Source organism: Agelaius tricolor, unplaced genomic scaffold, assembly GCF_023055355.1.
Source record: "Agelaius tricolor isolate 1412-34295 unplaced genomic scaffold, bAgeTri1.0.p SCAF_3, whole genome shotgun sequence".
NCBI classification, from domain to species: domain Eukaryota; kingdom Metazoa; phylum Chordata; class Aves; order Passeriformes; family Icteridae; genus Agelaius; species Agelaius tricolor.
This window is the reverse complement of record NW_027269263.1, coordinates 43,715,025-43,729,598: the sequence shown is the minus strand read 5'-3', so window position 1 is coordinate 43,729,598 and position 14,574 is coordinate 43,715,025. Positions and strand designations below refer to the sequence as shown.

Below are 14,574 nucleotides of genomic sequence, written 5' to 3'. Positions count from 1 at the left end.
ATGATTGGTAAAATTCACCTTCATGAGTACAAACAGAAATTGAAAGCTCACAAGTTATTTCAGAAAATTGGCCACAATTACTTTTTTTGGCTGCTTCAAAAAAAGAATGATTTCTCTGTCTCCTAAGAAAGTACCGTTTCTATTTATGTAGAAAAGCCTGCAGGAGACCATTTTACCTTCTAAAAAGGCTTGGACATCAATACTTCAAGTCCCTGTCAGGCTGTGTGATAAGCCACAGGCTGCATTTTGCTGATCATGTTAGGCTCTGAAAGAGGCAAATACTTTAACTTTATAATATGAAATTATGTTCCTGCTGAGAATACGTCCTGCTAGCTGACATCCATTTCTCCTGGATTTAAAGGAGTCATTCAGCAAAAATCCACCTGTTGTGTTTCAGCAAGCAGGAGGGCTGTCTCTGGTTCTTACAACCTTCTTACATTACCTCCCATGTTATAATTGTACCTGTTTTCTAGTATATTGTCATAATGGCTTCCAAAAGGAAGTCTTCTCCTTGGTGACCAGTGCAGAGAAGTGAGTAGCCAAAATAGACATTTTTACTTTTCAAGCATTCTTTATAACATCTCCCTGTAATGAAGTCATTACAGGGAACATTTGCACTGTTTTGGAACCGTTTCTGACAAAGAGTATTACATATAATGTGTTTCAAGCAACATGTGAAGCAGCAAATGTGAGGACTTCAATACTGAATCCCCAGCAAAATTTAGCCTCTTTTGAAAAGCAGAACATATTTTCTGTAAAGACAAGAGGTTCACTAGATAACCACAACTCTGATGAAATCAAGAGGTACTGCCCCTGGAAGAGCTGAAAAAAATACATAGATGTGGTGCTTAGAGACATCACTAGGTGGTGGACTTGGAAGTGCTGGGTTAATAGTTGGATTTGATGAAATAAGAGGTATTTTCCATCTAAAGTTTTTCTAGACTTTAATAAGATGGGTAACGTCCAGGAACACCTTTACACATAGAGAGAGGATATAGACAATTTTATCAGCCAGAAATCTGAGACTTTAAGTGTTGACTAAAATCTGAACATCAGTAAGAAATCTATGTCTTCAGTAACTGCTACAGTACCTTTCTGTTCTATTTCCTATCTTTTTAAATGTAACAGTCTATCAGTGTATCCTCAATAAATTGAAATGGTTATTTAATTTTATCACTACTCTACCTAGCTTTAAATAAGCATTTAAGAACTGCCTTCTTCTTCTACAGTTTGTAGTATAATTCATACCTCAGGGCAGCTGCTATCAGATCATTCTTAAGCCATAGTAATGGAGATAAATTTTTGACAAAATCTAGTGTGGAGGATGCTCACTTCATGCTATTTGTGTCACAGTCGTTTTATTAGATGTTCTGGAGAAATAAAAAGAAACCATACTTCAAACAAATATTTATCTGTGGTGCTCATATGGGAAAATTACTGCAAACCCTATGTATACTCCCAGTCAAAATTTCTGAAGCAGCGTTAATATTAATGACTTCATTTTTCCTACCACCATTCTTTATACTCCTTCAAAATGATGAAGAGAATACTAGACCTTTAAATTTTATTGATAACATCTTAGATACTTCTGTCACTGAGGCCAGACTTAACTAAGCCTAGCACATGATCTGTGCACCAAATACCATGTGTGCAGGACAAGCTAGAGCTTTGGCATTCCTCGCTCTTCCTGAAGTGTATCATACTGCCTGCAATATGCTGTCCTGAAGATAAAGCTCTGTTTGATGTTGTATGAATAGACTTTGTTGTTGCTCTCTCATCTGCTTAGCAGAAAATTGACTTCAGCTTCAGTAGAGTCCCAAATAAGCCACATGACAGCATTCAAGAGGCAGGAGAGATTAAAACGAGTTGGGCAATCATTGGAACAGACAAGAACACTTTATTCATTCTAGAGATGTATTTCTTTTATAGGTCATATCTAAAGATACCTAAAATATCTTCTCCCATGCCCTCCGAGGACTTAGGAGGGGAAAGAAGGAGAAAAGTGAAATGACAGAGCATACCCTGATCTATACACAGCATCACAGAAATAGATTATTCCTCACAAATTTAGTTATTTTCCTAACTCAAAAATTCACATGAACCTTAGCCTTTCCCTGGGCAATTTTTTAGCATACACTACTCCAATCAGACTTTGAGGTCATCTTAGTTTATGAGTCAGGCTATCAGACCTGCAGTACAAGATTACAGGAAACTGCAGTATTTCCCAAGTTGAAAATGACCTACTGTACAGCTGTATTGCTGTTGAGAGGTACTGAAATTGTACACACCTGACCCATACAGGAAGGCTGGAATTTTAATCCCAAAAATTGACTTTAGACTATCTAGTCTTAGTCTTTAAGACTATTAGGTGTTGCAGATACACAAATAATTGAACATAAAAGTTTTTGTACTAGTACCAAACTTTCTTAAAGTTACTGTGTCTGAATTGATTATACTGCAAATTTATAGACAGCAGCTGACAGAAACATGAACCCGTGCTAAAAACACATACTATCTTGAATGACACTAGAAGAAAACCAGTTAGACCTGCTGGATGTTTTGACATCTCTTGCTAAATCAAAGTGATTTTATGAGTTAATCCTTCATGGCAGCAAGAAACCAGCTAAGAAACTCAATCTAGATAGAGTGGCTAGTATTCTTTGTTAAAGCTATCATGATATTGGCTCTGGTTATTGGATAATTCATACATTCCAAATAACACAGGAATGTGCTCAGACAAAAATCCATTTTAAAAAACTAACAGATTTTTAAGGGAATTTAGGATTGATTTTTAAAAAATTATCATCATTATTAATCATCTTTGTTACTAGAGTATTAAGTATGTTTGTGATGCTCATGTTGAAAGAAGTTGCAATGAATACAACAATTATCAAAAAGTGCATTGTCTGTTCTCAGCATTAAAGGCTTGTTTTACTTTCTACTCATGCACATAACATCCAGGAAAAATTAGGTACAAAGTGCTTTGCTGCTTTCCAGTAAACATTTCAGTAGTTCCCTGAAATTTAACTCCCACTTTACAATTACACAAGTAATAGTCTGAAGAGACTTACAAATTCATAACTTTTCCCTCCTGTGTCAAAAGAAACAGCTCCTTTCCATGGACAAAGACAGACAGTATCTGCTGGCCAGAATGGAGAGAATGTACTCTTTATCAGAAATGCTGGCTGCTGTTAAAACTATTCCTGTCATTTTGCAACACAAGCTAGCAAGTAAAAGACACAATTGCAATCAATAAAATCTTTTATCAGTATCTAATTCTCATGATCTTAAAGATACTTAATTAAATTCCAGAATGAGCCCCTATTTGGGAAGTATTTTAACCCTTCTACAAGCTGGGTGTCTCTACCCACTTGAGGAGCAACTTTAATTTGTCCTGCAGTAAAAAAATCCTCTGCTTTCCAAAGCAAAATGTTTATTTATGTAAATATTGGGACTTCACATGCAAACCAAAGTCAATATCACGCCTATTTTTTTCCAGTAAAATACACAGGGTACTAAGTAAAGGGACTACTGGTGTGTACTTACTTTTAAAGGTGTCAGTCTCCAGAAATGGAATCCAAGATCTGTAGTTATAAAATTATTGTTATGGGGTAGCAGTTTTAATTACTATGTAACTTTAATTACTAAATTACTGCAGTGGGTAGTCTGGAGAATGCAATAATGGACCAACTCTAAATAACCACAGCAGTGCAAATTCAGGGATGGGACTCCCATTTTTTAAACCAAATTATGTTATTTTCATGGCTTATAAGACTCCACAGTTAATGAAGAAGAAAATCTTAATTTCAACCCAAACATTCTACTGCTGCCTGCCTGCCATTCAGATACATATAGCAAAACCATTTCCACATCTAACAAAGAACATTTTATTCCTTTTAAATCACACCGTGTTTCAGTGTTCCATTAAAACAATTACATGCTTTCAGTAATATTTTTGCAGACTACATTGCATTAGAGACTCTTATGATGATGTCATCAAACTGGACAGAGGAGGCTGGGAAGACTTGATTGTCAAAACTGCCACTTAAAAAGATGGAAGCAAAGCATTGCTGATTCACAGCTCATAAAGTTTCCATGTTACTTTTCCTCCTCAATTTCACTGGGAGAAAGACTGAAAATATAGGCTACTTTCACCCTTCCCTCAGGAAGGGAGAGCACTTCCATTTCATATAATCTCATGGTGAAGATGTGGGTTCAGATCCCTGTGGGCAGAGCAGAGATGTGAACTGGTTTTCCCACATCCTCTGTGAATATTCCAGCCACACAAGTACTGGAAAGTGCTTTCATTATTCCTCCTCCTAATCTTTGAACCAAGACTTTTGATTCCAATGTTATTCATGAAAAGTGATGGGTATTAAAATATTTCAGAAATGTCAAAAGAAACTAGTTTTCCCTAAATTGGCTTTTAAAATTAATTTATTTAGAAAGTAACTAGCACATAGAGGATTGTTAATCCATTTTCTACATTCAAGGTAGTAAGTCCAGCTGCTCAAAACCATTCATTCCCAGAGAGTGAAACTCCATCACCTCTATCAGGACATGAGTAGTTTATTGCTTTTATCCCCTTGGAGTAATGCATGCATCCTTCTTGCTCATTCTATTCTTGTGCCTCAGGGACAAATACATTTATGTTCATCTTAATTTGTTCCTTGAGTCTTCCTGTAATGTGTTCAAGAAATGTATAGATCACACATGTTTTTTTCTCCACCCTGACAGAGCACTGGGACATCAGTTCCATCAGGCCTTAGAGAACCAGTCCTGTTTTAATTGCCCACTCCTTTCCCCACCAATATCTCCATGCAGCACTCTGGGGAAACACCTCCTTCAATCATTTTGTATGAAACCCGTCACTGGGACCAATTCCCATCACATATTCCAGGGAAAATGCGTGTGTGTCTTGTGACTGTAATGTCTCTTCATCAAATATTCTTTAATTGTCATGGCTGGAAAGACTTGACATCTGATAAATACATCTGTGTTACTTCATTGTGATAAATTAAAACTAGTTTGTATTTAAACCCACTTTGCTAGTTTTAGAAAGAAACCCTGAGAACTGAAAAACAACAGTGATAACATAATTCAAATAATAACTTATTATTCTGAGAGAGTATATTTCCATAAGTATAATTTCACTCCAGTTTTCCAATTCTACAAGTAGATTTTCCATTCTCCAAATCACACAAACACACACACTCATATTTTGACTGTGTAATCTACACTCCAAGGCTGGAGGCTCATGACTGGGGGTGTTGATGCCAAAGCAGTATTTTTCAGGCATCCTCCAAATGCCTCCATCTCTCTTCTGTCACTCTGATACTCTTACTCTTCCAAAATGCCTCCCTCAGTGCTCTCCTAGTATGATGCCACACACAGAACACTGGCTCATGCTTTTCCTCCTCAGCCTGTGCTTCCCCAAATCCTATACAATGGAAAAATGTAAAGAACATTAACCACAATGTAGGCTCCCTGTCCCAGTAGTTATCAATGTAATCTCTTTTTACACCATCTTAATCCTTCTTAGGTGGACTTGCATATAAAACTAGAAATAAAAATATTTCAGAAAGATATAATTAACCCCAGCATAAAGTTTTATTTCTGATTCAGATTTAACTTCCTGAACTAGTCTGGTACGGAATTCAATAATCCACACTAGAAGATGACTCTTGGATATTTTCAAAGTCAAAGTAAAATTAATATACAGTGGTATGTTTTTTTCATTAACACATGATCACTTATTTCAGTTTCAAAACTTAGCAAGGAAAATGTAATTAAAGGAAAAAGTCACTACATTGATTTTTTATTTCTTATTGCTGATGTTAGTAGCAAAAATTTAAATTCTCCTGTATTTTGAAGAAAAAAACCCCACCTGACAAAACAAAATGGAAATACTCTTACAATGAAATACATAACACATAGTGATGAAAGATCCAAAATAAAATGAAGTTGTTTAAACACTCTCTGAAAAATATCAGCACAGAAGAAGTTGGACCTTTGAGCATTACATGGGCACTTCAAGGTGATGAGTGAAATCAGTATTTGTGTACCTCACTCAGAGTGAGTGAACAAGGGGTGAATTTGCAGTCAGTAACAATGAAAACCTTCTCTTTGGACATTAGAGTTTTGCCTTGATAATTGCACCTTCAAAAGAATTTTATCAGAAACGCAGAAAACCACTGTGTTCTGCGATTGGCTGTAATTTTTTTTCTGGCAGGACCATCATGGTGCTGATAAGAACCTGTTATCCATCCCACTGCACAAAGTCGTGTGCCACAGACTCCTCATCAGGATGAAATCTCAACCCTACCTACTGTCAGATTTGTCACAGATTTATTGTAGCCACAACTTCCCCCTTCATGCTTTTTAACACCTTCAAAGAAGACAATTAGCAGCTTCTGGCCACGTCAAACAAGCAGCTTCATGTCATATTTCCCTGCCATGATCTCTTAAGGACTGGTTTTGTCTATCTATTTCCTACAGAGAGAACTGAAGTGCTTTGGGTTTGGGGAGAGGCAGCGGCCGGGCACAGAGAGCAGCAGCCAGAGGTGCCCGCTGTGAGGGGCAGTTCTGCTGGCTGCAGGTGCTGCCCCTGCTCCTGCAGTGCCTTTCCACCCAAATGCGTGCCAGAACCTGGGCTGCAAAGAGAAAGGGCCCAGCAGCTCCATGAACACAGAAAAAAGCTGAACAAAACTTGTGTTCTTCAAGCGTCCGCACCCACACTATGGCCAGCAAGCCGCCCAGATTTGCTCGAGTATGTTCTGAATTCAGGTTTTTTCCACAATGTGAAAACCATCAATCACGTCTTTTTAAATTTTTTAAAGTTTAATAGTAATGAAATGGTCATAAAAATAGTAATACAATTAGAGTAATAATAATTTGGACAATTTGAATTAGGACAATATGAGACAACAGAGACAAAGAGTTACGGACGTCCGGGTACCTTTTTCTGGGCAGCAGGAGACTGAAAAAGGACCCCAGTTAACAAAGGATTAACTCTTAAATTAAAACAACAGCCTGTTGCATATTCATACACTTCATACACGATGCATAAATTCTATTCAAATACAGGATTCTGTCGGGTCATCGTCAACTTCTTCTGAATCCTAACAGAGCCTTCAAGGCAGGAAGAAGTTCGTTTCTTCTGATAAGAGAGCAATAAATTCTTTTTCTGTGAAAGATTTAGGTGTCCTGTGGCTGCTATCTCGCTGCGAGTCCTTTAAAAAAAGTATCTTACATAGCATAGTTTCTATTTTAACAATTTTTTATAACCAAAAACTATATTTAACACACTACTTAAGATAATGATTACAGCATTACTTTCTAACACAACACATATAATATTCATTTTAATATTTGCGAAAAGCCAATCATAAAATACGCATTTTTCACACGCAAGGTCGTTGGTAGGTGGGGAATGGGTTTCGGGCCGGCTCTCACGGGGCTCTCTCGGGAGGCCGTCAGCCGGGGTGATGCACACAGCTGCAGGGGAAGCCGCACTGCCCCGGACACTCGCTGTGTTTTCCGCCTCACGGTTTTACCCGGCACGGCGGAGTGCCCCTCTCCAGACGTGCGGACGGGAAGCTCGGTCGGCAATATTCCCTCACACAGCCCGGGCCGCAGCCGGCGCGGTGCGAGCGCAGACGGGAGCGCGGGGCGCGGCCACGGGGCGGCGGGCGCGCGCGCGGACTCCATGTCCCGGCGGCCCGCGCGGCGGGGGCGGCGCGCGCATGCCCGCCCGGCGCAGCCCCGGCCCGGTGCGCGCCTCCCCCTGGGCCGGGCGGTGCGCGGCGAGCAGCGGGAACACCATGGAGGCCGCTCCGCAGCCCCGGCCCCGGCCCGGCGGGGCCGCCGCCGCCCCGCCGCCACCCCCGGAGCAGGAGCGGAAGCTGGAGCAGGAGAAGCTGTCGGGGGTGGTGAAGAGCGTTCACCGGCGGCTGCGCAAGAAGTACCGGGAAGGTAACGCGGGGGAGGGGGCCGCCCCGGCCGGGCCGCCCCGCTGCCCCCGCCGGCCGGGGATCGGGGTGTCCCCCGCGGGCGGACCGGGCCGGTGTCGGGGGAGGGCGGCCGGCAGCGGCCCCGCGCTCGTTTCAGGCTCCTCCCGGGAGAGCGGGGTCGCCGCCGCCGTGGGCTGCCCGCAGCCCCGCCGAAGGCAGCCGGTCGGGTCTGCCGGGGTTGTGCCTCTTTCCTGGGGCTGGTGGCAGCGGAGCCCCCTTCCTGGCCGAGAAGGGAGCTTCCCGGCCGTACAGCAGTGCTTTCCAAACTGAGGATCTGCAAGCGTGAGAACAGTAGATGATGAATGCCAAAAGAGATTGAATGGTGATCTGGGAAGGCACAGGTCTTTGTGGATTATTTGTGCCTCCTGTCTTTCAGTCGTAGCGCAGTAGTTGAGGCAGGAGCACTAACTGAAGGGGTTGGGGTAAAGCTGTTGTAATTACTCGTAGTCTTTGAAAAATCTACTTTGTCGTCAGTATCAATGCTCTTATGCAAGGTTTTTATGGGTGGTATTGGAATGCTTTAAAACCTCCCTGAAGTGCTAGCACAGGTCACAGAAAATTCACCCATCCATTCTTTTAGTGAGCCTGCAGCTCACCTCCAGAAGAACGCACACATGAAATGGGAGCTCTTCCTCTTGTAGGCACAAGTTCTTGCCTCTCCTCTGTGTTTGCATATGACACTTCTGTGAAAGAAACAAGGTCATACTGCCTTCTGGACTCCCAAAATCTCCCCTGGAGCCAGTTCATGCGATTTGGGCACAAAAACCGACCTATCTAGATACTGATCAAAACTCGCTGTTTATTTTGGCCTTAGTGAGGCAGGACTTAAGGGAGGATCTCCCTTCACTCAAATGTTGGGAGAATTAACATAGTATATTTAAACATTCCAATTCTGGCAAAGTAGTCCAGCTTTTAGCAGTACATGTTTCTGTGTTATTTCAGAGTGCCTGTAGATTAAGATAGACAAGGATTGGCTTTGTTAACTTTTTTTTTAAAGTGAGCAATCTCTGTAGCAACTGATTTTTTTTTTTTTTTAAGATGAGAGCCTAAATAAGGAGAAAGTTTTTGTAAGTCTGTTTCTTAGCAAAAAGCAAGTTTGTGCTCAAGTTTAAATTGTGTGCAGCTGGTTAAGTGAAAGAGCCAACAGCATTTTCATTTACTTCCTATGGCTTGTAAATCATGTGTTAAGGAAAACTTTACAATGATTTTTCTAGTCACTCCAAAGTAGCAACATGATATGTCATTTCATTGAGAGTTAAAACCATTTCATTGAGTTAAAACCAAACAATTCATCACATCTGTGCAACAAGAAATGCTCTACCCATTACCCACTCATCCAATAGCAGGTGGTCCTTACAAGTAACTAGTGCTTAGTAGCTAGTAGTACTTCCTATGTTAGGTTCTTTCAGCTTGAGAATTTTAGTTTTGGAGTCTTTTCTACCTACATCTGCCTTTGTTTCCAAAGGCAGATTTGAGAATCTCCTTCTTAAATGCCTTTAATGTCATTCAGAAATTGTAATACCAGGACATGCTTGATCTCTGAAAGGTGTTTTCTTGAAATTTTTTTTTGTAATACTTGGTGATGCTGACTGGCAGGTATGTTATCCTGACAAAATTAAAGTTGAAAGTTTGTTAAATAGAAATAAAAAATCAATAAGTCATCTGTAATTTTGCTGTACAATTTGAATTATGGCTTGAGTATAGAAAAGCAAAGAGCAAAATCCCTTCATCCTTGCTTATGTTTTTACACCTTTTTACGCAGGGAAAGCCTCTTGACTCCACAATTCAGTGTTCTCACCTGCATGTGAGACAGAAACATAATTCTGCATTATTCCACAATCTTTTATTGTCTTTTTTTCTATTTTCTTTTTCTACTCTGTCTTCTCATGTTTTACTGGAGTTCTCTGAAGCTAGTTTCCATTTTGTCTGAATAAGCAAACTGTACTAGAATTGCTGTTGCATGGACTTCAGTGCTTTATCTGTAGAAGCAAAGTAGAATCCCATATTAATTTTGTTGGTAGATGAAAAATCATGTTCATTATCCTGAAAGCTATATGATTATTTTGTACAGGGCAGATAAGTCTAAGAAAGCCCTTTGTATTGTAATATGATCCTAAGTTACTGTCTTCTATGAGAAGTGTTGAAAGGAAGTAGATGCATCCTTGATACACTGAGATGTGTGTTGATAGATTTTATGTGGACTTGATTTTAATAAGCTGATTTCTTTGCTAATTCATTTGCCTTGCTGACAGTATCAAGGTTTGTGTTTTAATGGGCAGTTGTAACAGGCAAGCCAGTATTGAGTTGCTTATAACTGCACCATTGTTAAAATTTCATTTCATCTTCTGCAATGGTTCCCTTCTTTTTTGAAGATGAACCAGTAAAAAAGTGACAATATGCTCCAAAATTGCAAGCCAACATGTTTTTGAAGAAGTTGCATACTTGTTAGAAGTGCAAGAGCAATATTTCTTAACTAGGGAAGCGTTGCAGCAATTTTTTTGCAGTTACTAGGGAATTACTAGAATAAAGTTTAGTCATCATGTCTTGTAAAGGGTTTGATTTTGATTTTTTTTCCTGGCGAAAAACTGGAGATTAATCAAAGCTGAACCTTGGCTATTTTTTTTAATTTCTGCACTTACTGAATCATTATACTTGTAAGTATGGTGCATGGATTTTATATGCAGTTCTGTACTGTGCCTCATGTCATACCATAGCCCATGCCATTCATGACAAGCACTTACCATCTTTTAAATGATGCAGCTGAAATGCTTTTAAGTTTGCACTGAAGTGCATTTTTTTGTTTTCTTCAACAATTTTAGGTTTTTTGCTGTGTGACTAGTACTTATCTTTTCTATTGTTTGAATATTCCCAGTATGACTTATAGTGGGAATATTTCAATTTTTTTCTCCTTTTTATTCATCTTTATTTCCTTTTCTTCCCCTTCCTTTCCCTTCCCCTCTCTGTTGTTAATAAGAAAATAAAGGGAATCGTGTCATCATAAATGCTATGGCAGATTTGGTTTTTTGAAATTGTAGGCTGCTTTTTTTTTTTCTACTGTGAGTTCTGCAGTAGTATTCTATGTGATATTTTGAAATTACTCAATGAAGTTTAGCAAATGAGTGTAGGTTTTAAATTAAAGTGGTTGGTTCTTGTCCACACTGAGTGAATGTGCCAACTAAATCAGCAAACCATTAAGAAGTTGTTTCTTCTTAATAGGTAGTGATAGACAAACAGTACTTACATAGTAGTTCCTAAAAATAAGCGTCATTCCTGAGGTTAGCCTATAAACTTTCTCATAATAAAGAAAACATTAAGTGAGAACAGCTCTGAGATGTAACATGGTCACTTAGGAGTCTCTCTCACTAGTAGAAAGCTCATGGGATTTTTTAGTTGTATTCCTGATTCCTATTCAAACAGAGTCATTTAATCTTTATTATTTTACACACCACAGTAAAATCCAAAAGCTGAAACTGCTCTCAAGTAGTGAGTTATTCACTTACCAGAAATTTCACAGTGGTTCTGGATGCTTGACACAAGCATTTAGAAAGTATAGAAATTAGGATTTTCCATAATGTTTGAATTTCTGTTACTACATGGAGATGGGGCAAAAACAATGTTTGATTTAGTTGCTTCCTGTTGGTTCTGTTGCTTGGTACCACAGGTGACCCTGAGTTTCACAGAGCTTTCCTCAGTGCATCTTTTGGCACCTGCAGCCATGGGCTGGAGCGTGTTGTATGGGTTGCATGAATGTTTCATGTGCTGCATGCAGGCTGATTGTGTCGACCTGACAGACTAGACCTGTTAAAGCTGATTTAGTGGTTCCTAAGGAACTACACAAGATCTGCTGAACATCTGCTATGTGATGTATGTTTGTTCGCTTCCAATTGCTTGTAGTAACTAAATAGGTTGAATTTTTACTGGGATAAAAATCCCTTCCCCTGATACAGAGGCATCCTGTTTTTCTCTCCGTTGTTTATTGCCTTTGTAGTCATGCAGACATGTATTTATCAAGTAAACATTTTCTCTATAGCACAAGCCTCAGTTATAGATGGTTGTGTATAGTCTGAAAGATGATTTACAAGACTACTTTGCCCTTAAAATTCTGTAATAAGTACAAGTGAAAAAAATTGCTGAGGTATCTGTAAAGGTATTTCATGAAATGTTTTCCTGTGTGTTCACTAAAACAGTTCATTTCTCCTAACATATGCCTGCTAAGGATGCTGAGGCTTACAGAATCACACAGAAATGTTGTTTGTCCTGTTACTAGTTACCACATCACAGAAGCTGACAAAAACATTTCTCGATGGCAGTTTGATTCCTTAAAAGAAATATTTGTTGAAACATCAAAGAAAAGGAACTTTTTAAAAGGTTTTTTTTGAGAAAATCAGGGAAAATTTACAGGACCCTGCCTGATGATAATAAGTAACCCAAGTAGGTAAGTGGTTCAGACATTTAGACAGAAGGGTTGTTCTGAACTCAGTTGTTTAATGGTCTCTTCATCTCATGTTTTTCATGAAAAACCATGTGAGAGCTTCAGTTCTTCCTAATGTGAAACAGGAAACATTTTGAAATGGTGTCATTTTTCACAGGACAGGAAAAACTTTGTCATTGAACTCTACACGATAAGTTAACAGTTGTTACTCCTTTTTGTTAAATATTACTGATTTACAGTAGAAATAAACTGAAGTTTTCGAGGTATTAATTTGTGTTTTACCACTTGCAATAATTTCTTGGAAGAGGAAGATTTTTGTAATAATAACTGTTGAATTTTCCAGCAATAGAAACTAAATTTTATTTAATTAAAATGAAAACTGATTCTAGTTTATGACATGAGCATTGAGGTATGATTGGCCTTACAGTTTGCACGCCACAGTTTTGCAACAAGGATTGCATTAGAAATCACATAAGATTTACATTTTTGGGGATTTAATTAGTACTATCATTTACTAGCATGTAAATTTGAAAATGTACTGGCTAGAGCATGGGCTTGCACTCACTGAACAAACAGGTCTATGACACCTTCCCTGCTCCTTTGCTGCCCTGGCAGGGAAGATGGTGTTCCTGTTACAGGGTCAGCATAATGAAATCTGTACCTATGCATCAGCATAAGTTTAGCTCCTGCATTTGCAAAAATTACCAAAATCAGTAGCTTCTGTTGACATGTTCATGTTGGCTGTGTTAAGGTACAGCACATAGTCCATCCCAGAAAGTCAGGTTTGGGAAAGAGGAGAGGAATGAAGTTTCCAGAAGAGTAGATCCAACACCTGGGGGCAGTAATTGCTTAAACTGTCACAATACATGCTGTTTCTGTGATGGCCATCAGAGATTTATAGCAGATCAGAGACACAAATTATTCTTCAGAGTGATCTAAGCTGACCTCCAGTAGATGCTGAAATGTCAATTTGGGCCTCAGAGTCTGTTTCATGGAAACAGATGGATAGGAAGTTTACCCGAGAGGCCAGATGTAGAAATCCACATTTGGTCAAATGAATCCTTGCCATGTAAGTTGAAGGGAGGAGCATTGATACTGAGATAGAGAAAGTTAGATTCTTGCACTTGATTTTTTTAAAAATATTTTATTCTAAAATAGTTGAGGTAACTCCTAAGAAATGTGAAGCAAATACTAGTCAGACATGAGAAGGAAAATATTAACTCTGACTGCTTGAACTTTGTCCAAGTTGAAGTTCATGTTCTGTATATAGACATGTAAAATTGGAAAACAGAGAAGCCAAAAATACCTAATGTTGTTTGCAAGGAGTGCTGAATATGCTTTTGGTAAGACAGATGTTCAGTGAGTTTATCTTGTATACAATGAAAATTATGAATTTCACAGTATTTGCTGATATTCCTCATGTAATTAATGTTTCTCATCATTGTTGCAGCATCCATACATTAGTAGTACAGCTAAATCTCAATTGACAGTGTTAATGAGGAAATTTTGTCAGATGTTAATAGGAATTTGGTTTCAGTTTTAGCCTAGTGAACAGTGTAGGACTGCTTTCCTCATTTACTGCTTAGCATGTTCTAGAAGCTAGTTTACTGTTTCCAGCAAGTGAGAGGTGATCTTAAGAGGATGAGAATGAGATCACTTCTTTTCATACAAAAAAAAAACCCTCAATAATCTTTCTAGGCATTGCTACGGCTTGAAGCTGGTCATGTAAAGTTAGCCAGCATTATCATGGGCACTTGTTACTTGTGGGGATATGTTTCCTTTTTACCATGAAGAAAATTTAGTAATTTTTATTAAGGTAGTGTTAATATTGTGCAAATACTAACATGTCTGTTTTGGTTTTGCCTTTTATTGTTATTATGTATATGGAGGTTATTTTCTCTTCTACCAGAGCCAAAGTTCTGGTAGAGGAGAAAATAGAAAGGCAGTGTATTGTTGAATGAAGGTATTGAAGAGTGGATTGAATCTGGTTTTCTACACTCCTAAGTTATCTATCAGTATGTGGAAGACTTCAAGCCCTTAAACACTTGGGGGTGGGTTTTGGTGTGTTGGGGCATTTTGGGGGGTTTTTGGAGGGTTGTTTTTTGTTGTTGTTTTTGCTTGTTTATTTTT

General features: G+C 39.0%; 1 protein-coding gene across 1 annotated transcript in view; it reads left to right on the top strand.

Annotated features, from left to right (window-relative positions):
- The first annotated feature begins 7,451 nt into the window (after nucleotides 1-7,451).
- SAMTOR (S-adenosylmethionine sensor upstream of mTORC1) overlaps nucleotides 7,452-14,574 on the top strand; it is a 31,114-nt gene continuing 23,991 nt past the window's right edge. The window contains exon 1 of the mRNA XM_071423666.1: nucleotides 7,452-7,974. Coding sequence (XP_071279767.1) covers nucleotides 7,488-7,974 — 487 coding nt within the window. The 5' untranslated portion in view covers nucleotides 7,452-7,487. The remainder of the gene's footprint in view (nucleotides 7,975-14,574) is intronic.